Genomic DNA, 23,901 nt, shown 5'->3' with positions numbered 1-23,901 from the left:
TCCCCATGTATACTTATCAGTATCTGAAATTGTCTTATTCAGTTGTGTATTGTATTGTATCACATTGTATTGTCTTGTGGTGTGTTGTCACCCCAACTAGAATGTCGGCCCCACAGGAGCAGGAATGTTGCTGTACTGTTCATCACTTTATCCTCAGTGCCTCACATAGTGCCTGACACACAGTGGAGGCACAATGAACTGTTTATTCTGGAATGAATGAGCTGCTCTTAACAACCATGTGCTAGATTTTTGGAGCAGGTAGGCATTGGGTTTTAGGACACAAGCATCTAGGTGGGTAGTGGCTGAGGTTAATTGTGCTCCCAGTTGTGACAAGCATACACCCTGGGCTATTGGGGTGAGGTTAGGTTTGGGGAAACAAGCACCAATCGGGTGGTGATTGAGTTGGATTATAAGCTGGGTTGGGTCCTTCAGGTAACATCAGACTATTGAGGTCAGACTGGATCCCAGATTTCAGGAAACGGGGGTCCTAGTTAGGCATGGCTGAGTTTAACTTGTGACTTGAGCAGTGTCCACGGATATAAGATCACTGGAGGAGAAGAATCAAGCGTGCCCACTGGTTGTAGCTAAAGAGAACTGTGACCAGAGCAGTGTCCCAAAAGTCACTTGGGGCTGTTGGGGCTGTTTGCAGGGAAACAGGTGTTCTGGGGGACGCTGGCTGAGTTGGGCTGTAACCTGGGCTGGGTTGTGGGTTGTGAGTTGTGGCCTGGGCCAGCTCCACGCCCCCATCAGGGGAGGACTCGATCCAAGCCGGCCCGCCCAGGTTGGTGGTGCCACGCCGAGGGCGGCAGGAGACACACCTGGGGACGGCTCACCTGGGGGCGGCTCACCTGGGCGGACCTGCACCCACGAGTCCGCGCGCTTCCGCGCCGGGCGGGCTGGCCCCGGCCCCCGCCCAATGGAGGCGCGGAGGTCCGAGGCGGCGGGCACGGATTGGGCGTGCGGGCGCGGCGGCGGGCGCGGATTGGGCGCAGAACGGCGGGGGCGGGGCGGCGCGGCGGGCCGCTTAGGCGCTCGGCCGGCTGGCGGCGCTCAGCGCCCGGCTAAGCGGGGCGCGGTGCGGGCGGAAGTGGCGACGCTGGCGTCCCCTGAGTCTACGGCGGGCGGCAGTGACGGCCCCGGCGCTGACGGCGGCGGCCCGAGGGGCGGCGTGGACGCCCGCGGCGCCGGCTGGGGCATCACCGCGGGCCTCGACCCCGAAATGGCGCTGCTGGCGGAGCACCTGCTGAAGCCGCTGCCCGCGGACAAGCAGATCGAGACCGGGCCCTTCCTCGAGGCGGTGTCCCACCTGCCGCCCTTTTTCGGTGAGCTGGGGTGAAGTGGGGAGCTGGCTCGGGGCCATGCCCCGAGCGCTTCCACACACACCCGCATCCTCCTCCTCCCGAGCATCCCCAAACCATACCTCCCCCAGACACCACAAGTCTTACTTTCCCAGGCACCCGAGATCCCCTTTTCCTCCAAGCACCCCCAATTTTCCTTATTTCGGACCACTCCCAGATCCTCTCCCCCTCGAACATGTCACATCCTTCATCTCTTCCCAGACAGCCCCAATTCCTCCATCTCCCCTAGACATTCCCAAACCTGTCTCTCCAGACACCTCAGGTTCCAACATATCCTTCAGATGCCCCCACTCCCTGTGCGCCCCAATCGTCCGTCTCCTGACAAACACCCCTTACTCTTTCAAATCCCAGTTCTTCTAACCTCCATCGCATAGAAAGCGTCCTACCCCCTCGCCCCCTACAAAGTCCTTTATCCCCTACCCCATCACTGCTTTCAGAGTGGCCCTCAACTCCTTTCCCCTAAAAATGAACCGACCCTCATTTCATAAACCCCCTATTTTCTGTAAATTCTCCCAGCCTCTCCCTCATGGGACCTAGTGAACCCTTCTTTCCTCAGAGTCCCTCCATTCCAGATCAAAGACATCCCCCAGCCACCCCCCCCCTCCAAGGGCAGGAAGCCTGGCAAGGTGAGGAGGGGGCTTTTGAAGATGGAGTCACAAAACTCTGGGGCTCCTCCCTAGGGAAAATCACCTAAAGTTTTCCCTCATTTAGAACAGGGGTCAGGACCAGGGGAGTTGCTTTGTGGGGTGACATCAGACACTGGGTGCTTGGCAAAAGAAGACCCCTCCCTGATCTGGCATGCCCTAGGAGGTCACAGGAGAACTGGAAGGCGGCCTTAAACCAGTTGCAGACCCTCCTTTCTCCCCTCCCTCAGCCCAGCCCACACCCTAGATAGAAAATGGGAAATGGAAGACACCACCATTGGCCCCTGCTCTTTGCCTTTCTGGTCCAAAGTAAAGGATGCAACCTGAGCTCTGCTTTCTTCTCTCCCCTGTGAGCTTGCCCAGAGGCCAGCCCTGCTGGTTCACTTGGTGGTCTTGTAGGAAGAGACCAGTCCCCAGGGCAGAGTCCAGCTGACACCTGTGAACTGACAGAAACTTGACACTGACGTGGACAGAATGGATGTGGCACCCAGGGCAGTCACTCCCTTTACCCCCTAGTGGGTGATCGGGGCTCTCTGTGGGGCCGATGCTTCTGCAGTGGTGGGGGTTCTGGGGTGGTTGAGGCTATGTGAAGTCGTATCCCCCACTCTCCTTCTCTACCTCTTGAGCCTCCGCATCCCCATCTGAGAAATGGGCATGCTGATCTCCTAGACCAGCTGCGAGGAGTCAGTGAGGTGGTGTGTGTACAGTTCTGAGGTCTTAAGTGCCAAACAGATCTTAGCTGTTGGGAGACTGGTTGTTATACAAGTTCCTGGATGCAGTTTTTGGTTCCTTCTTAGAGTAGATGATTGACTAATCAGTGTTTGAGTGAGTGCCATTGACTGGTTTGTATGATTCTCAGACTTGGGTCTTTTATGACCACTTCTGCATCGCCGGTAACCAGAACCATGGCCGGCGCACAGTAGGTGCTCAGCAGTACTTGTTAAATGTACAGAACACTCTCATTATCAGTATCGCAGCGTGGAGATGACATCAAATCTCCAGGCAGGGGCTTGGGAGCTAACTGGTTTTCGCATTGAGGAATTGTTTATTTTGGTGACAGTGCCTCCGCACTCCCACCTTTGGTTCTATGAACATTCGCAGAACAGAGCCCACTTGCCCTAAACAAGGATTCAGAATGTGTTGAAGCTAGTCCTTCTCAACTAAGGGCAGTTTCGCCACCTCAGGGGACATCTGGCAATATCTAGGGGCATTTTTGGTTGTCACAACCTGGTGGCGGGGGGCACAGGGAGTTGCTACTGGCAGCTACAGGGTAGAGGCCAGGGATACTATAAAACATCCTCTAGTGCCCAGGACAGCCCCTGCCCCGAATGTTAGCGGGGCTGAGGTGGAGGAGCCCCGAGTGAAGCTCTGTGGTCTTTTCCTCCCTCAGCGTCAGCAAGATTGCCCGTCTGTTCTGCCTTTGGGGACACCTTCCTTTGATGTGATTATCTGGCTGGTTTTAGAGGAAAAGGGATGGTGGCAGCTGGAGCCAGCAGTGATCTGGTGCCGGGGCGGATGAGCGTTCCCCTCCCCCTCTCCCTGAGCTCAAAAGACCCTTGTCTTTGCTGCAAGCCGTGTGCTGTGGGGCATCGCATCTGTTGACAGAAGCGCCCTTTATGCAGAAGCCTCAGTGGGTTGGCTCACAGAGGACCATTCTTAGCACTCAAAAAAAAACGTGATAATCCATGTTGAACCATTAGGCTCTTCTTGGGGGAGGGTTCCTCCCCAGGATTGAAGTTTGAGGAGGATGCCCCCACCAGTGGATTTCCTCCGGTACTCAGGGGTCGAGCTCTAATACAGGGGCTTCGTCTAGATCTTGGGAGCATCTGGTCCCTTGGATGATCTGGTCGGCATGTGTGTCTCTGGAATGGAGCAGGCCTGGGACACAAGAAACCCGAAAGGCACTGCCCTGCCAGTTTCCTCCAAATCAGGGTCTCTCCACCGTGGCACCGCTGACATTGGGGCTGAGCCATTCTTTGCAGTGGGGGCTGTCCCCTGCCTTGGAAGATGTTTACCAGCATCCCTGGCCTCTCTCTACTCAATACCAGTAGCCCCCTGCCCCCTTCCCAAGTCATAACAACCAAAAATACCCACAGGGAGACAGAATTGCCCCTAGTTGAGAACTCCTGCTCTTGGCATAAATATGGCAGAGGGCTGAAAGCTGTGATTTTGAAAAGTATTTAATTCTGTAAGGAAGATCTGTTTCTCCTAGGAAAACTGAGCAAGAAGAAATGATATGTTAAAAAAAAAAAAACTACCTGCCATTTATTGAGCATTTACTGTGTGCTCAGTGCTCTGTGTAGATTAGTCCCTTAATTCTCTCTCAGCCTTTTGAGGCAGAGTTGTTTTTGTTGTTGTTGCTGCTGTTGTTTTAAGAGAGAATCAATGCTGACATTTCTGAGTATCTTCCTCTCAGACTCATTTATATCTTTATCTACCTTTAAGGGAAAATGGGGGGAGGGTATAGCTCAGTGGTGGGGTGCATACTTAGCAGGCACGAGGTCCTGGGTTCAATCCCCAGTACCTCTGTTAAAAAAAATGTAACTTTAAGGGAAAATGTACAAGCTGCTTGTTTTCACCCAAAAATATAGCATAACTGCCTTTCCATGTCTATCATCACTTTTCATGGCTACTTAGAATTTTGTTGTTTGAATGTGGCCATAGTTTAATTTAACCAATCCTCTGCTTTTGGACGCTTACATTGCTTCTTGGTTTTTGGCTCTAGTAAACCATGCTACACTGACCATTCTCATATATATTTCTTTGCATACTTCTTTGGTTATTTCTAATTTTTAGAAAGGAAATTGCTGGGTGGAAGGAGGTGAAGGCTTTTCACCTGTTAGAACAACCACATTTCTTAAACCTTCATCAGGTGTGGTTTGTGACAGAATTAGTTGGGCCTGATGAATGCCGATCCTTTGGGCTGCAGGGTAGATGTGGCTCAGAGCATCCACATCCTGGACCTGTTCTTCTTCCACGTTCAGCCTGAGTCTCCTGAGTTGTACCGGTTTTGCTCTGTCCACTTAGAGGTCAGCCCTTTGTCCATCTCTTTTCTCCTCCTTGACCCAGTAATCGGATCTCACATCTGACCGATCAGTTTGCATCTGACTTCTGTGAGTCCCTGCTCGCTCATCTTTTATGTCAATTATGCAGCTGTTCTAGAACATTAACAATTGACGGAGGGAAGGGGAAGGGAGAGGGAGAGATGTAGTTATCATTTAATCTTGTCACTCCCTGCCTAGAAGCCTCAGTGTCTCCCTATTACCCTGCCTTGAAATCTGTGCTGTAGCCTTTCTGAATGGCTTGCAGCCCTGCAGATGGTACCAGGCCATCACTTGCCTCTGGCACCTCACCTGTGTCAGTCTCTGCCTAGTGTACCACTCCACTCCAGCCCACGGCCTTCCTTTTACCTGGCTGGATTTCACTTACCCTTAAAGCATCAGCTTAGGGGTCATCTTATCCAGAAAGTCTTGCCTGACACTTTGAGTTATTTCAGTGCCTAGCACTTGGTGAGCTAGTGATGTTTCTTGAGTGATTGCTTTGGTTCCATTCCCATTTTTCTGGGTTCTTTCTAAAAGTGTTTTGCTTTCTTCTCTCTCCTCTCCTTCTAAATTAAAACACAGGTCCAAATTAAAATATGTAGCTCCCGCCCTGTACCCATGGCAGACATTAATAATCAATCATGATACTGTTTTCCCCTTTGAGTCTAAACACAGCCTTGGCATTTTTCTTCCCACAACCACTCCGGGTGCATTAGAATTGATGCATGAGATGATTGACACCTATTTGCTCAGACTGTTTAGGGAGCAAGCAAAGATTCAGGAGCTGAAAGTGATGATTTCTACCTCTTGGTTCTTAAGATCCAGACACTGGGGGCAATTTTTCTCCATTCAGGCCTTTAAGCTTAATTAAATGAATGTCTGTAGAATCGAGCCTTACAAGTATCAGACACTCATTAAACAGTCTGAGAGTAACCCCAGAAACAGTGTTTCTTCCATTACTCTGGTTCATTGCTTGCTGTCTTGTCGGGGGATGGGGAGGGGCACTGGCAGTGCAGAAGCCCAGAATTATCTTCTTGTTTTACAGCCAAAGAAACCAAGGCCAGAGAGGTTAGGTGACTTGCCCAGGGACACACAGCCAGTGAGGAACCACAGAGCCAGAGCAGAACTCAGGCCTCTGGGCTCTTTCTGCAGTGCTTGTGCCGTTGTGTCTGCCCGGCTTCCTGTCTGGTCGAGGAGAAGACCCCCACCAGTGGAGCCAGCTCGCTCGGCCACTGAAGAAATCCAGTAGCTCAGCTGGCTCCGCAGTGACTTATCCAAGATGCAGGGAACCCCAGACCGGATAGGCAGGTTTCCTCCGAGGCGTGTGCCTCCTAATCATCCTGCCGAGCTGGGCCCGTAACTCCGGCTTGTGTGAACGCAGGTTTAAATGACTGGGGTATGGAAATCGTCCAGTGGGAAATCGCCCAGACAGCTCAGTCTTTCCTCAAATTGGGACATCGCATGAACCGCGGGGGAGCCAGCCCCACCCGCACCCCTTGGTCTCCAAGGAGTTGTCCCTCCCATTGCGACACGAACCTTTTGGAACTCGGGACCACCTACCACAACACCGCAATGGGTTTTCTTTTTTTAGGTTGATAACAATTTTTGGGGGGGGGGGGTTGTATAGAGTATCCCAAGAAAGAGAAACAAGAAACTATATTAACTTTTATCCTATAGCAGGTGTGTTATCATTTTTTTGTTTTTTGGGGGGGAGATAATTAGGTTTATTTATTTATTTTAATAGAGATATTAAGGATTGAACCCAAGACCTCATGCATGCTAAGCATGCGCTCTCCCTCTGAGTTATACCCTCCCTATCATTTCTACCGCTGAGCTGTTACCCCCACCCTCTCCTTATCATTTTGGTTGAGTGTTTTTTGAGAGCTGAATTCTGTAGGAAGGAGAAGTAGACTGTGTGCCTGGGACACTTGGAGGAGGAAGAAACAATGTACGTTGCAACAATGTACTTTGGGGAGAACAGGGGAGGAGCCACTTTCTGCAATGGGTTTTGCAATTTTGGAACTGCCTGTGGACTCCTTTCATCAGTTGGAGGTGTGTTTGCAAGTAGCGAGTGAGGTTTCATTAGCCTTGAGGAGCACCTACTGTGTGCTGGTGGTGCACCTACTGTGTGCTGGTGAGTCACACCCCAGAGCTCCCCTGGCCCAAGGAAGACCGGAGTAACACCTGATGAGAGGGCCACCAGGGCCCCATTGTGTTATCCTGTCTGTCTGTATCAGCCCATGAGTTGCTGCTTTTGTCTTAGAGGGAAGCAGTTGCTTTGAACCTGGGTCTATTGTCCACTGAAGCCTATGAATTAAAGTCCATAGGTAGACGAATGGAAAGAAACTTGACATTGACATCAAGCAGAGCCAGCCTGAGCCTGCATGCTGGTTCTATGGTGCCACAGCTGTGTGCCCACACCCAAGTTCTTCCCCTCTCTGAGCCTGCAGTTCCAGCTGTCAAATGGGGAAGCTGGGCCTCCCTCAAATGCTTCTGGTGCCCCACGCCCAGAGTCGCTCCATCTTTTTGCACAGGTGGGAGAGGCAGCCTCAGACCTGTAGCAACTGCGCCTCTTGCCACACAGCCCCCTTGGGAAACAAGGATCTTGCAAAAAGAAGCGGCCTCTGGCTTTTGGTGAGCAGCTGCCAGGGCTCGGGGCCAGCTGGCTGCTGAAGCAATTCTCATTTCCAGAGGCCAGTGCAGAGCACAGACCAGTGGTGCTCACCTGCTCTGGTCCCCCGGTGACAGCAATTAGATCCTCTTGCTCCTCTGTGTTCAGAGAAACCTGGCCCTGAGGTCAGGGGTTGAGGTCTGGTCTCTGCTCCTGGAGGGAAGAGGATATAAAAGCAAGAGGGAAAAGACCCAAACATCCCCTCTATCACTTGCTAGCTCCTCCACCCCCGCCTCCTTCCTCATCTGTGTGGCATCTGCTGCACAGGGTGGCTTGGAGGAACGGTGCTCCACTGTGCATCGCCTCCCAGGCCCCAGCAATGCTCCCGGCAGAGCATAGGTGCCCAGCCAAGGTGGAACCTGAAAGGGAGTAGAAAGAAGGCGTGACAAAGGCCTTTGCAAAATATAACGACCCCATATAGTTCAGTGACCCCCATCCTGGCTAGCATAACCCCTGTTTTGAGCGACTCCCAGGGGCCAAGCGTTGAACTAGGTGATAATCTCATTTTCAGTCCTTATCCTAACCTTCTGAGTTAGGAGGAATTGGCAACCATTTTACAGAAGATGAGACCGAGGTTCAGAGTGGTGAAGGGATTTGACCAAATCATATAGCTAGTTAAGTGGCCTACGGAGCTTTGAAGGGGACCAGCCCTGCAACAAGTCTTCCAGAGCAGAAAGGGCCTTTCCATGCTGTTTGTGAGGGAGGGGAAATGACAGGACGTCCCCCTCTGGCGCTGGTGACAGTGTGCTTATTTCAGTGAGCTTATTAGAATGGCAATGTCAACTTCTCGTCTGAGGTTTCATTGTTTCAGTTTAAAAATGGCCAGGACGAATGTTAACTCCTTGTGTTACATTCTTACACTGTTACTTGTATCAGAGCCTTTTACTTTTTTTTTTTTTTCTTCCCCCAACGTTATCATGTTAACCATATCTGACCTTTTAAAAGTCATTACAACTGATCAGCCCTCTCCAGGGCACCGTAAAACCTCCGCTTTCCATCCCGGCCAGCGCATACTCCCCCTGACTCAGAAAGAATTCATCTTTTGCACAGCTGTTCCCCCACATTCCTTATTCCACCTCCTTCTGAGATCTCAGACTTTAATGGTCAGGAATACATTTTAAGTCCTTATTTTATAACTGGAAGACCCCTGCTAATTTTACCCATCAGTTGACAACATTTGTTTGTCTGTTTCTCTCATTCTTTCTCCTCCCTCCCTCCCTTCCTCTCTTTCTCTTTTAATTTCTTCATCCTTGGAATCATTCTTTTCTGGATTTCTTCTCTGAAGAATGATGATATCATTTATAACCATAGTCACAATCGTGAAGAGTGCATTTAAAAAAAAAAAACTGAGCCAGAAACTATGCTAAATCCTTTATTTGCACTACCTCACTTAAGCCTCGCAACAACCCTGCAAGGTGGGGTCTAGCATTAGCCACATTGGACACAGGAGGCAACTGCGGCTCAGAGAGATTAATTAATTTCTCCCAGGCCACACAGCAAGCTAGAGAAATCATTTCCCCATCTGCATTCCCAGTTCAAGGCTGGTCTTTGCCAAAAGGGACAACTGGACAAAAAGAGTTGGCATGTCACAGGAGGAGATTTTTAAAAGCAGCATTTGGAAACGTCGAATAAACATTCTCTCCTCTTTGAGAGCAGAATTTAGAGTGGGAACCAGTTTTAGGAAGGCGGACATTCTCGGGGCTCTTCCTCAAAATAGGCTTTATCGCAGACTGAGCCATCACACACACTCACACACACACACACACACACATACACACACACAGACTGAGCCATCTCTCTCTCTCTCTCACACACACACACACACACACACGTGGGTTAATAAATGATTCATCTCCATCAGCCGTAATTTGAGTGCCTTCCATTGTCATCCTTGCAACCCAGGATCTGTAAAGTTAATCTGCCCCACGTGTTTAACACCGAAACCTTATTGTCCAGCTATTGAAAAAAAAAATTGAATTGGAAATAGATAGAACCTCCCCAAACCAGGCTCCCAGCATCATAACACAGGCATCCTGTTCCTCCTTTTTCAAATAAGTATGTATTCGTTGGCTCAGGTATTTCTACACTGGATCACACAGTTTTTCCAGTCTTAAAAACCAGAATGCTTTTTGTTCTTGAATGAAAGTATGCCTGAGATGAACAAGAGGGCGGGCCAGGGTGGAGGCGATGCGTTCACCCTGTTACCCAATGTCAGGAACATCACCTGCTGTAAGAGGTGGTTGTCTGAGGAGGCAGGCATTGGGGGGCAGCTTGGATGGAAATTTCCACATTGGCGCCGTGGTCTTGCTGGGAGCATAACGGTGCTTTCCAACTACGTCAAGGCCAGAAAAAGAGGAAATGAATCTGATTTTGCGTGGCATGTGGTGACTGCTGGCTTACAGGGAATTCTCCTGCCTGGGGGATGCCACCCATTTGAACGATGGCACAGACCAAGGTGGAACTGTCACAGGGGTCATGCACAGAATGCTTTGCTGGGTGCCTGTTTCCTCTTATTTTGCAGATGATGCTGACAGAGCTGGCTATTTGTTTTCCAAGAATCTAGCAGAATCCCAGCACTGCAGGGAAAGTGGGAGGAAAGGACCATCTACCATCAGGAGTTTTTAAAAAGCTATGCAGAGCTGTCCTAAAATCCTGAAAACATACCATATAGAACCATTTAAGGAAGGGTCAAGGGGAGCCTGTGATGTCACTGGGCCACATCTTTGTCATAATTCCTATTTTTGATGATGACCCTGTTTAGAAAACTGTGACTGTCTTGCTGTATGAAAGCAGGGACACTGGAGTCACATTTTTTTAAAAGTTCCATCCAGAATGGTTGAACTAGAGAGAAGGTTGGGGCATTCATAAAATTTGGTAGATGAAAACTATTTTACTGTTCTTTTTTTTTTCTTTTTATTACTAAGATTAAAGGTCTTTTCATTTCTTCTGTTAATTGTCCATTTTTCTATAAGGTGGTGGTTGTTTTTCTTATTGATTTGTTAGTGCTCTTTACATATTAGGGATAATAGCCTTTGGCCTATGATTTTTGTTACACAGACCACCCCCTCCCCTGATCAGTTTGTTGTTTGGCTTTAACTGGTGATGGGGATTCCCCCTTACCCCTCCCCGGCCCCATATCAAAGATTTCTGGGTTTTGCAGTCAGATTTATTGGTCTTTTTCTTATGCCTTTTGGGTTGAGTCACATGCTTAGAAAAGCCATTTGCCATTTGCCACTAGTTCCAGATAACCAAGGCTTGACTGTATTTAGAATCTGTGCCCATTACAGTTGCTCTATGAAGTGAGATGGTGTGACTGTATCTGATTTTCCTTTTGTTTTTGAGACAACTTCTTTTCACCCTGGAGTTAAGATATGAACTTAAAAACCATCCAAGCCCCTCCCTCCCTCCTGGCAGGTTCTTGGTGGCATTTTTTTTTTTTAAGTTGGATGGGTGGCATTCTAAAGAGACTATTTGCTGACAACAACAACAAAAAAACAAGTTTGGGATAACTGCAAAACAGGTAAGACAAGAAAGGTAATTCTCAGGCAGGGCTGCCTTCTGTCGGAAAGGCAAACCTGGCTGACTGGCTGGAACCTGTCCAGAGCAGGGCCCAGTCTCAGTGTGAACTCTTAGGCCACTGTGTGCCTGGGGATGAGAATTGTCTTTGGGTTTTCCTGCCAGAGTTCCCTTGCTTTTGTTGAGTTCATGCAGGCAGATGGAAATGTTCTAGAAAGAGGGAGGAGTGGAACCAGCCTTGGCACTTGTATCTGAGTGCCTGGCTCTCGCCACATAAACCTGGGCAAGTCTCTGGGCTTTCCTGGTGGCCTTGGGCCACATCAAAGGCACCTGTGAGCCCAGTGTCCTCTGCAGGATGATTTGAAGCCGCTTCAGCTCCCCTGGAGCACCTCCTGTTTGCCCAGCACCTGGGGGCCATGGAAAGTGAGGGGCCTGAGCCCAGCGCAATCAAGTCACTCATCCACAGTGACACCAGAACTGAGGCCCAAACCCAGGACCAGGACTCTGGAGCTCTGCCCTGCTTCTCCCCCTGATAGCAGGTGGCCCACGTCCAGGGTCTGCCCACCTGACTCCAGTGTGCGCACCTCTGTGGGAAGTCACGCGTTTCCTGCTGGTGCAGCGGGGCAGTGGATCCTGAGGTCCCTCTCCCAGCCCCCACCTAGCCTCCCCTCTCTACTTCTGCTCTGCTCCCAGCTCCAGAAGTACATCCCGACCCCACGTCCTGCCCCACGGCTGAGCAGAATCTCTGTCCCGGATGTCACACGGAGCACAAGAACAGCTGCCTTTGAGCCCAGCTCCCACTGACCACAGTGACCTTCAGGAGAACCCAAAACAAAAAGCCTTTCTCCCCACCACCTGGGGGGCTGCTCAGAACTGCAGGAGAGCCATTTTCAGGGCCAGGGAGGCCGAATTACATTCTCTGTATCTCTAAAATGCACATCGAGTGACCTGAGTTACTGGGAAAAGCTAGTGGTTGGCGATGATCTGTCCCTGGGGCTTGGTTCTGCATCCCCATCACTGGCGCCTTTACTTAAACGTCAGCCCGTGGCAGTAAGGAAATCACAGCCAGGCTCTGAGCGCTCCCTCTGCACAGATGGCACCTCTCCCCATCACAGCCACCCTACACGGTGGGGGTTCCTCCTAGTGTTCTCCCTTTACAGACGGGGAAACTGAGGCCACGCCCCTTCCTGCAGTGTCTGCCGTCTTAGTCCTCCAGGTCCTCAGACCCCTGCGAGAAAGTGACTAGAAAAAGAGCCTGGCAGGAGGTGTGCTTGCAGATTCACCATCCCCACGATCTGCTCCCTCGTGCATGCTGCAGAAGCCCAGGCACCTGCTGGGGTCCAGCTCCACGCCAGGCGCTGCAGGCACAGCAGGGGGACCGAGGCCACCTGGCCTCTGCCCTCTCAGAGCGCAAGTCCGCAGGGGAGACAGGCGGAAAACAGAGGGTTATGGGTGTAACATGTGACGTGTAATTGTGGTAGCAGTGCCGTGGACTTGGAGAAAAAGTAGAAAGAAGTGTGACTTTTTCTGATCAGGGAAAAGAAAACCCTGACATTTTTTCCCCAATATTTTATATGAAGAATTTCAAGCATACAGCAAAATTGGAAGAATTTTACAGTGATTATTCGTACACCTGCCACTTAGATTCTACCGTCAGTGTTTGATTGTACCTGTCGATCCATCCATCAGTCTGCTCTCTGTCTTTGGACAGCATACATTTTTGAACGATGAGGACAGGAAGCCGTCAGCTGGAGCCACAGAGTGGCTGTCCCCTTGGAAGGGTTTTGCCCATCCACACACAGCCTGTCCCTGGCACCTGCCTGGTCCCTGTGAGGGTCGGAATTGGTGACCGCTGACTGCACGGTCAAGAGGGGAAGAGTCACTAGTGGTGGGAAACCTTGTCTTTCTTACATCATTATTTAATTCTAGAATATGTTGTCCTTTGGGGGAGCCAGTAGTTAGTGTCTCAGGAGACAACCCGTCCCAGGGCTAGCAAATTGCACACCCTCCCCAGGTTGGTCTTGCAAGATGAAGTCAGTGATACATCATGGAAGATTAAAGGATGGGTGGAGTCGTTACATCATTTATGCACTTGGCAGGCCCATCCGGGAGGCCGGGGCACCCATGATTAGGTGTTACAGGCTGCCTGCACCCTCCACTCAGCACCTCGGAGCAGCTCCTGTGGCCACCCTAGGGGAGGCTCCAGCCTAGCCCGTTGGGGAGAGGTCCAGTAGCTGAGAGGAGGGGGCTGACCACTCAGCCCATGGATTCTGTGCCCAGGAGCCTGCAGCAGGGCAAGGCAGGGAGTCCAAGTGGCAGGGGGCGCAGGCCCAGGGTTCCTGCCCAGAGGAGGTCCCAGAGGGCCTGGCAGCTTCCAAGCCTGGGTGACCTTTGCTAGACCATGGAGCCTGACCCTAGTCATGATACAAAGTCATAAAGATGCTCAAGGGGCAGGTGTAGCTCAAGTGGTAGAGTGCGTGCTTAGCATGCACGAGGTCCTGGGTTCAATCCCCAGTACCTCCATTAAATAAACAAATAAACATAATTACTTTCCCCACAAAATGTAATAAAAAGATTTATTTTTAATAAAGATGATCAGAGTTCATTTCCTGAGGGTTCATGTGCTGAGCTAAGTGTGTTCAGTGCATGGTTTTGGGGGCATTTTTTTGTTTTTTGTTTTTAATGGAGGTAGTGGGGATTGAACCCAGGACCTCATGCATGCTAAGCCTGTGCTCTGCCACTGAGCTGTTACCCTCCCCGCCAAGTCCATGATTTTTAATCCCTACAACAACCTATGAAATAAGTGCTATTACTGCCCCATTTGACATGTGAGGAAACTGAGGCATGCAGAGGTCAGGAGACTTGCTTGCCTAGATTCAAACCCAGTCTGTCGGGATTTCTACCCTGCCTTTCCATTGGGTTATGGGCTGTTTCATTTATTATGTCTAATGCTGTTTCCCCAAAGCACCCTCTTTTAACAGCTATGATTAGAATGTTCCACATGGCTGGCCAGGTGTGCTTGGGTCACCTTGGGTGGAATTCAGTCTGCAGGAGTCCCTCCCCCAGTCCTCTGCTCTGGTGAGGTCAGTTGGCACGTGTTCCGAGGGCCCTGCCTGGCCTGCGGACAAGGGGAAGCCGGTGCTGGCGTCCCCCTGCTGTGGGTTCGGGACCCACTTGTGGCCTGCTGGGACGTCTTTGTGTGGAGCCCCTGTTCCTCATGCTTCGTTACGTCCCCCTGCTGGTGGGTTCTCCTGGGCTCTTAAGTAGAGTCTCAGAACCATGACACCTCCCAGCCACCAGCTCCCTTCTTCCTTATAAGCTGGTGAGCAAGAAGGTCATACTTCATAAATCTCCCTCTTCTCCCACCTTGTGAAGTTCCTCAGTCTGCCTCCAAGCCAGCTGGTTCATTGATGGCCATCTGCCATGTTGACCAAGATGGTTTCTCAGAACATTAGTCCTGCAAGATACGGCTGTGCTGTCCAATATGGTAGCCACCAGCTGCTTGTGGCTATTTAAATTTAAATAAATAAAAGTTACATAAAATTACAAACTCAGTTCCTCGCTCACACTCAGCATATTTCAAGGGCTCAGTAGCCACATGCGGCCCATATTAGACAGTGCAGTTACAGGACATCCTGTCCCAGAGAGAAAGGGTGCTGTGGACAAAAGGGTTTGCCTCCTAGAGAGTCTGTTTGCATTTTAAAGGCTCTGACAAGTCCTGCCATAAGAAACTGGACTCATCTGGAGCCTAACACTCCAAATTTACTGGCCCATGAACTTTTTTGACACCTACAAACAGCTCTGCCTTTCCCTAAACACATGAAATGACCCCCTACTCCCGTCCCCAGGCCTCCATTACGCATGGAGATCCTGAATATCGCCCTTGTTGAGAATCTAAATCTCTGTTCTTGTTTTGTCTCCAGATTGCCTTGGCTCTCCAGTGTTTACTCCCATCAAGGCGGACATAAGTGGCAACATCACAGTACGTACTTGGCCCGGCAGCCCCAGTACCCGTGATGTACCGTCCCCCCAAACAGGATCCACTGTGCGGCTGGTCCTGTGTTATTATCCCCATTTTACAGATGAGGGAGCTGAGGCTCAGAGATGTTGAAAGACTCACAGCAAAGAAATGTCAGAGGTGGGATTCAAATCCAAGCAGCCTGGCTCCAACTCAGGAGCCTTGTTCCGGGACATCTTTGAATCCCAGGAATCTTTCAAAAATACATATATATTATTTATTTATTTGTTGTTTTTGTTTTGGGGAGAGGCAATTAGGTTTACTTATTTATTTTAATGGAGGTACTGGGGATTGAACCCAGGACCTGATGTATGCTAAGCATGTGCTCTACCCCTGAGCTATACCCACCCTGCTCCAGGAACCTATTTTCATTTGTCCACAAAAGTGAAACTTCAGATACCTGGGGTCCAAGGCTCTGTCAATAGCGTGGGGAACAGGGACTCGCCTGTGCTGGAACCCGCTCCCTCCTGCACCAGCTGTGTGATGTTGAGCACATCACTTCCCCTCTCTGAGCCTCAGTTTCCTCATCTGCAAATGGGGACAGTGAAAGCAACGTCAGGGGTGCCACAAGGATATGATAAGGCTGCACCCAGGAAGAACTTGGCATGTCCTGACTCAGGGGAGGTGCTCAGTAAATGCAGACAGTCCGGTAGTTATTGTTACAACAAGCCCCACCGCGGGTCCTGGCCCTGGCGGGGTGCTCCTCTACCCAGCACGCGGGTTGGCCATCATTGGGGACAGCCTTCCTAAGGGATAAACGCCCATGTGTTCCCGTATGTTCCATTTCAGAAAATCAAAGCTGTGTATGACACCAACCCAGCCAAGTTCCGGACCCTGCAGAACATCCTGGAGGTGGAGAAGGAAATGTACGGAGCAGAGTGGCCCAAAGTAGGGGCCACGCTGGCACTGATGTGGCTGAAGAGGTGATGGATGGGCTCGGGTGGCAGCCTGTGTGTGGCTAGTGGGCCTGGGGGTCTGCCCTGTGGAGGAAAGATGTCACACCCTGCTGCTACCCCACGGTGTCTGCACTGATGGCACAGGATGGTCACTTCCATTCTTTCACATAGGCATTCTTCTCATGTGACGCTAGTTAGTGACCAAGAAAGCACCCCCAGGGCCAAGACTTGCCTGATGGTGACACTTCCTGGCTTGTTCTAGCCCCATCAGAGGCATAGCATAATAGCGCACACTCTGGCCATTGTGCAAGCTCTTTAGATCCCAGATCGCATTTCATGCATGGTGAGTTAGGTGTGATAATTATCCCCATCTTCCAGAGGAGGCCCCGGGGCTACCAGAGGCCAAATCCCGTGCCCAGGGTGCAGGCGCAGAGCTGGGACTGAGTGGCCGAGCACAGTTGTGCAGAGTGTGCACTGCACAAAGATGTCCTGTCTAGTGCTAGTCACATCACACACGTGGTAGATTTGGGTAGTGTGACAGCTTCTTGACAGAAATACAGCATCTGGAGGAGAAAGGACCCTGTCTAATTTGCACAAATTCATCCTGTGGGCTGGGGGCAGGGTACCTCGATACGGGATTTGACCCCAGACAATTTGACCCCGGGGTTGACAGTGCTTGTAACCAGGATACCTACTGTCCTAGCAAACTTGAAGCCACATGCAGTTGTTCCCATCTTACAGATGAAGCTACTGAGGCTCAGAGAGGCCAGGCAGCTTGCTTGCTGGGCTCACACACTGCTCTCTGCAGGCTCCAGAATTCTCCTTTAGCTGTGCAAACACCACAGAACCCAGCAGCAGCTCTGAAGCCAGGGACCCATTCTCTGCCCCATGGATGTTCCCAATGTTGCCCTTTCTCTGGGGCCTGGAGTCAGGAAGGGCGCTCTTCCCCTCTCTCTGCATCCCCTGAAGCTAGCCCCCCTCCCACCCTGCACGTCTTTGGTGAAACAGAACAGGAAGTCTGCTCCCTGGAGGGTGGGGCCTGTGTGGGCATCCCGGGGTAGGTGGGCTGTAATTAACACCCTTACGGCCTCTTTTACGACTCGCCCCCACTGAGCTGCCTCTCAACACTGCACTCACGGACCTGGAATGAGGAATGCCCCCAGTCCATCCAGTGGCAGGTTCTGTAGGTTTCTTGGGAAGAGCAAGGTAGGTAGGGACATTCAGATCAGTTAGATTATTTGTGTCCAGATCACACCTGGGCAGAGCCAGGTGACTGGGAGGGCAGATGCAGGTGGATGTCACCACGTCAAGCACATAATAAGCACCTGCTGTGTCCTGTGCCCGGTGCTGGGTGTGTGGGATACTGTATCGGGAGGCATGGTCCCTCTTGGGGTGTCACAGCCTGGGTGGGGGTCAGGCTTGGGGCAGATCCTGACAGCAGCATATCAGAGCCTGGAGAGGAGGGAAGTTGGGGAGGGCTTCCCAGAGGAGGGCCGCCAAGCAGGGCCTCCAAGGCTGAGCAGGAGGGTCCCAGGAGGAAGAGGCCTAGCAGAAGTGGGAGGGCAGGGGAGGGACGGCGTATCTGCCCTTCCAGGAGGGTCTGGTCCAGTCATGGCTCTGGACACGAGGCAGGAGCAGGGAGAGATGAGGTGAGTTTGGACAAGGATGAGTTCCAGTCTGCCCGGGGGTCCTGGGGAGCCACTGAGGGGCATGGAGCTGACCAGCAACAGGGTCTGATGGGGCTGGAGAAGGAATCAATCATCCCAGCTTCTGAGAAGATGGGGGATCGTTAGGGCTGGGAGAGGCAGAGGCTCAGGAGAGGTGGCCAATCAGGGCAGGGCTGGGATTGGACCCTGAGCTCACTTTCACACCCCAGGCTGATCCATGATGGCTGAGGGTTGGGATCCAAGCACAGAGCAGTTCCCTTCCCCTCATAGGTGACAGAGCTTAACTTTATTCCTTCAGTCCTGGGGTAGGCCCAGCTCTCCTGCCTCTAAAAACCCCTCCCCCTAACCTGGTCCCCTCCCCTGCAGGGAGGGAGCAGAGGAGCCCAGTTGGGGAGTGAGACAGGCTGGGTTCACATCCCAGCCTTTGAGTGGGCCTTTTGGGGGTGCTTCAGTGTTCCCCTCCATACAGTGGGCAGACGGCACTGAGCTCAGCCTCATGAGACGATGTGGATTAAAGCCACTGGCATTGATTTGATTTTCAAGTTGGTCGCCCTACTATAACTCATGCCTTTCTCCTGGCTTTCAAAGCAGTATCCTACCCCAGAGGAAGGGCCCAGGTGGTTACTGGAGGATGCAGACTGTGGCTTGGGCAGTGGTCGAGGCGGGGAACCCGTGCCCAGGGTTCAGGCTCTCCAGTGTTCCCAGGGTGTCCTTGCTCAGTGCTCCGTGAGCCCTCAGAGGACCAGTTCTGTGGCTTCAGTCCTGATGCACTGATGGCCCTCTGCCACATGCTGGCCTGTGGGAGGCCATGTGGCCACGGAAATGGGCAAGAGGGGCCCAGACCCTGTCCTCCTAGACTGTACAGCCCAGCAGGGGTGGCCCCAGGCCTCGTATAGACAGGGTGCTTGGGACATGTGAGGTCAGCCAGGGGGTCACGTTACTCAGAAGCCGGTGTAGACATGCCAGTTGGGGAATAACCGCTCTCTTCGGTGCGCACGCATCCCCGGCTCACAGCAGGTGCTTAACTCAGCGTGCATCCGGGTCCCTGGCGGGGGCGGGCCGGCTGGAGGAGCGCCGCGGGCAGGGCCCTAAAGCGGCGTCTCCTTTCCGGCTGCAGAGGCCTCCGCTTCATCCAGGTCTTCCTGCAGAGCATCTGTGACGGCGAGCGGGACGAGAACCACCCCAACCTCATCCGCGTCAACGCCACCAAGGCCTACGAGATGGCCCTCAAGAAGTACCACGGCTGGATCGTGCAGAAGATCTTCCAGGTTAGCCGCCACACAGGCCCCAGAGGACCCCCGGCCTGTGGGGGTCCGCCCCCTGCTCCGTGCTCTGGAGCTGCGCCCCTCCCCCGCCACTGCTGCGTTTGCCCCCCACCCCGGGCTCAGGAAGGGCTCCCCCGTGGGGAGCCCTCACCTGGGGTGAGGCTGGTGCACCGAGGGGCCCCGTGGGCTGGCGGGCCTTTTCCTAGATGCTCAGTGGTGGTTCTGATGAGGGGCCTTGTCCTGGGAGGCCTGATTGGGAGGCCACGGGAGAATCCACAGCAGAGACTGAGGACCTCAGGCTGATGGTGGGCTGGCCTCCCTGGCCCCCTGGATCATCTGGGACCCTTGCACCGGTGGGGGAGAGGAGGATGGGCCCCTGTGCCCACTGGCCCAGGAGGCTCATGATGACTTGTATTGGGGAAGCACCAGCCTGGCTCCGGGAGAGGCCCCCACAGGAGGCCTTGAGAGCCCCTCGGGTTGCCCCGCACTATCTTGGCCTCCCGGCCTCTTGCCGCCCCCTCATCTGCTCAGCCTGCTGTGGCCACCTCTTCTCTGCAGCTCCCACTGCCTGCCCATGCTCAGTCCCACGAGAACTGGGGTCTGTGGGCGTCTCTGTTCCACGCGGCACAGGTCGTGAGCAGGCTGGGTCAGGAGTCCGCTGGGTCCAAGCAGGAGCTGCTAGTCACCAGGAAATCTGGCCACCTCTGGGTGCTCCGCCCTGGCAGGGCTGGGGACAGCACCTATCCTGGGTGGGCACCACAGAAGCCCTGTCCCCGACCCCTCACAGGGCGTTGCCCCCTCGCAGCCACTCCCTCAGTAAGAACCGTGGGTCCTGAGTGTCTGGCCCAGGGTGGGCCGCCCATGAGGGGTGATCTTCACAAATGTACCACGAGGTGGGCATTCTCCTCGCTTCCATTTCACAGATGAGGAAACTGATGCCCAGAGAGACATGACGTATCTTGGCAGAGGTCACAGAGTAAGAAAATCAGGGGCTGGGATTCTGCCTCCCTGAGCCTCCATATCCACATCTTGCAAATGGGTGTAAAATAGGCCCTACCTCACAGGATCATTGTGAAGAGTCAACCAGTTACTCTGTATAAAGAGCACATGGTTTATAGTCAGCAATCAAGCTGTTATTATTTTGATTCTTAATGACAACTTACTGTTTGTGATTTCCTCGCCCTCTCAGACTCTTCCTAGCCGAAGTTTTTGTTCCAATTGCATCCTTCTCCTTCTGGCTATGAAAATCCTGTGAATTTTTGGTTCTCTGGAGGGTCCAAGTTGTTGGGGAAGCCCTGAAGTTTCGGGAAGTGTCACCCCCTGAACGACAAAAGAGAAACAGCATAGATTTGCAGTCATCTCTTCTGCTCAGAAAGTGGGTTTCAGAAGAAGCTATTCATCTTCTCCAGAGCAGGGAACCCAAAGGGAGGAGGCTCGTCCATGCTGAGCACCTACTGTGTGCCTGGTGCTGTGCGGGGCACTTTGCATGACTTCCTTAATCCTTACCAAAGCACCCCAACTGGGTAGGTGCCATTGTTATCCCATTTTACAGATGAGGAAACTGAGGCTCAGAGAGGCTAAGTAACTTGCTCAAGGCTCACAGCTAGTCAGCGGCACAAGCTGGAATTTGAACCCAGGTCTGTCTGTCCCCAAAGCTGGTGTCCTTCCTGCTGTCCCTCACGGGGGTAGAAGGGAACACACACACATTTCCCTTTGCCTTTCCCTTCCAACACCATGAGTAGCACAGACGCCTGCCCAGCACGGACCTCGGGGGCATCCCCTCCCAGCACCTGACATGCCTGGCCTGGTGGCCCGGGCCACCCTCCTCCGCTAACACCACGCCACCTCCCCTCTCCTCCATCTCAAGGCAGCCCTGTACGCAGCCCCGTATAAGTCCGACTTCCTGAAGGCGCTCTCCAAGGGCCAGAACGTGACGGAGGAGGAGTGCCTGGAGAAGGTCCGCCTCTTCCTGGTCAACTACACGGCCACCATCGACGTCATCTACGAGCTGTACACCAAGATGAACGCCGAGCTCAACTACAAGGTGTAGGCACGCCCGGCGGCGACCACCCCGGCCCCACGGCCACGCGCAGAAACAGGCACACCCGAATCACTGTGAATCCAGCTGGCCGCCCCCGGCTGGCTGCGGCGCCCCCCAGAGCGGCCCCGAATAGGACCGGGTCTGCAAGGGGCCGGCCCTGGTTTTTAAAGTCATTTTTTGGGGTCTAACCTGGAGCAATAAATAGCGATCTTACTTCCAAATCTCCTTTGAATTTCACAACAGCACAGGCTGACTTTGTACCTTCATTTCAGTGTGGCAAAAATCGATTAATGTTTCTAATAAATCAAGTCCTAGGGTTTTTTGGCTTTTTGTCCCCCCAACGCAGAGCATGACTCTGGGGGGACTGGTGTCAGACACCTCACTTTAAAAATAGTCACGTGTCCTTCTGAGGATCTGACTGAATGATGTTTGGGGTATTTTAAGGACCATGAGGCGTTTGATTTGAAATTATGCAGGGACCCTATTGCAGGATTTTTTTTTTTTTTAAAGCAAACTGGTGTGTGTTCTCATGTGGTTTGCACAGCCAGACCTCATAGCACTGTCATTAGAGAGCCTGCTCTTTCTTCCTGTCTTTTGCCAGACAGTGTTTTTATAGCTGAAACCAACCAGCAAGCCTTTGATGACAAAGGAGGGGAGGTTATTTTAAAGCTGTCAGGCACAAATAATTGATCACAGACGACTGCATAACTGTTTTCTTCAGGGACAGCTTTTCCAACCTAAGAAACTACCTACCACGTGCGAGGGGGAGTGGATGAACCCAAGACCATGCCTTGTTGCCTTAACTGTCCTTCCTGGCGCTAAAAAGAGCTGTATTTTTAAAGTGTTGGGGCGATCAATGCAAACCTCCCCCCAAAGAATCAATGTGTGTGAAAAACCCAATGAGGAACAATTGGTGATTTTTATGCAGAAACTAAATAATCCTTAATAAATAAATCTCTATTTTGGAATCACATCAGTGTGCTGTCTTGGTTCTGGATTCTTTTGTGGTGCTGGTTTCTAGATCAGAAGTTACAGCTGCGGACCAGCCAAGGACCTGTTTTCTGGCCTCTGGGTCCTATTTTCTGGTTTTGGAAATAGAACTGGTCGCCTTATGGAGAAACTGGGTACATGTCACATACAAATCTTGCTTTCTAGCTTCTTTCAAAAAAGCAGACTACTTGACAGGAGCAGAGAGATGACTGCCCCCTGGGCTGGACGGTGCAAGAGGGTGGCTATATTTTCCACTTTGCCTCAGTCCCCACCAACCCCTGTTGCCTCCACATCCCCATGACCATTGTTTATTTGTGCTTTATCGTGGGCTGATGCTTTTTCTGATACTCGGATTAAATGTAGAGGGAACTATTTTACTTCATTCCTCCTCCTACAGAGCTGATTGTCTAGTAACAGGATGGACCAGTGAATCACCAGTGATAGGACAGAGTGGTCAGTGACCTGAGGGAGCCTGGGGCCACAGATGAGGGGCCGCATGCTGGGATGTGCACTGAACCTCAATGGAAGGGTTGGGGTTGGGAAGATCCTGGTAGAGGAGGAGGGGCAGGGGACACTCCAAGGCACAGGCAAAGTCCTGGTGACTTGACCCAGAGCAGGCTGTGTGTATGTGAGACATCATGGCACCAAGGGATTTGAACTTGACACTGAAAATTAAGAAACACCTTCAAGGTGCATAATCAATCAGATAACCAGTTTGGAAGGCTGCCTCTGGTGTGGCCAAGGACTGGACACCTGAACTAAGTTTTTCTTTCTGATTTCATTATATTTTCTAACATAGCTGATAGTAAGAATGATCTTTCTAATCTTTCTGATCTTTCTAAGCTCTGTGTTTTAGGATGTTTTCCCTTTGAATATAAAATTCTGCCAACAATATTTTAAATTCTGTATATTCTTTTAAAAGAGGTTTTCTTCATGTTTCTAACACAATACAGTGAGGGCAGGAAGGCAGTTTCTTTGTGGAAGGCTGGAATATTTCCAGGACAGCCTCCATCACTCCTGGTACCTGCCTGGGCCCAGGAGCACTTTGGGTTTCTGATCTCAGAGACAAAGCCAGCAGTGCATTTATGCCTTCCCATTTCATCCTTGTCAAAGTAAGACTGAGTTCTGCCTGGGGCAGGGAGGAAGGAACACACATTGAGCAACAGCTGTATACCAGGCCCTGCACAAGTACTTCACACACCTCATTTCACAAGCATCCTGAGATGTGGGCATCAGGAGCCCCCATTTATCAGTTGAAGAAATTGAACCCCCCGAGGTGGGGCAAGAAGACAGCCAGAGTGATCCTGCCAGAGTAGGGGGCACTGGGGTTTTGCATCTGACTCTATCTCCCCACAGCTGTGTCCACTTCTGGGCCTGGGGATTGAGTCCACATGCCAGCACATCTTCCTGCCAGAACTTTCCCACTGTGGGAAGCCACCAAATGTGACTCAGGTTAACCTGATGGTGCACAGAAACCCAAGTGAGCCTAAAAGTTTGACAAGGGCTGACTCTACTTACTTGCTACATGCAATTAAATCTCCCTGACCAACAGTTCAAATCCTTTATAATTCATCTCTTACAGACAAGGAATTGAAGTTCACTTCTCCATCAAAAAGTCTGATTTCCCAGACTCACAGACATAGAAAACAAACTTATGGTTACTAGGAGAAAAGAGAGTGGGAAGGGATAAATTGGGAGTTTGAGATTTGCAAGTATTAACTGCTATATATAATAGATAAACAAGTTTCTTCTGTATAGCACAAGGAACTATATTCAATATCTTGTAGTTACCTG

At 51.7% G+C, this 23,901-nt stretch overlaps 1 protein-coding gene across 1 annotated transcript; it reads left to right on the top strand.

Moving 5' to 3' along the window:
- Positions 1-1,121: 1,121 nt before the first annotated feature.
- On the top strand, positions 1,122-22,090 carry GLTP (glycolipid transfer protein). Its single transcript, XM_031442892.2, has 5 exons — positions 1,122-1,322; positions 15,154-15,212; positions 16,038-16,171; positions 18,929-19,079; positions 20,944-22,090. The coding sequence occupies exons 1-5, from the start codon at positions 1,220-1,222 to the stop codon at positions 21,124-21,126; spliced, it is 630 nt and encodes a 209-aa protein (XP_031298752.1). The 5' UTR covers positions 1,122-1,219; the 3' UTR covers positions 21,127-22,090.
- The last annotated feature ends 1,811 nt before the right edge of the window (positions 22,091-23,901 follow it).

The sequence above is a fragment of the Camelus dromedarius genome, chromosome 31 (genome assembly GCF_036321535.1).
Source record: "Camelus dromedarius isolate mCamDro1 chromosome 31, mCamDro1.pat, whole genome shotgun sequence".
Classification (NCBI taxonomy): domain Eukaryota; kingdom Metazoa; phylum Chordata; class Mammalia; order Artiodactyla; family Camelidae; genus Camelus; species Camelus dromedarius.
This window is presented reverse-complemented; position numbering and strand designations above follow the sequence as displayed.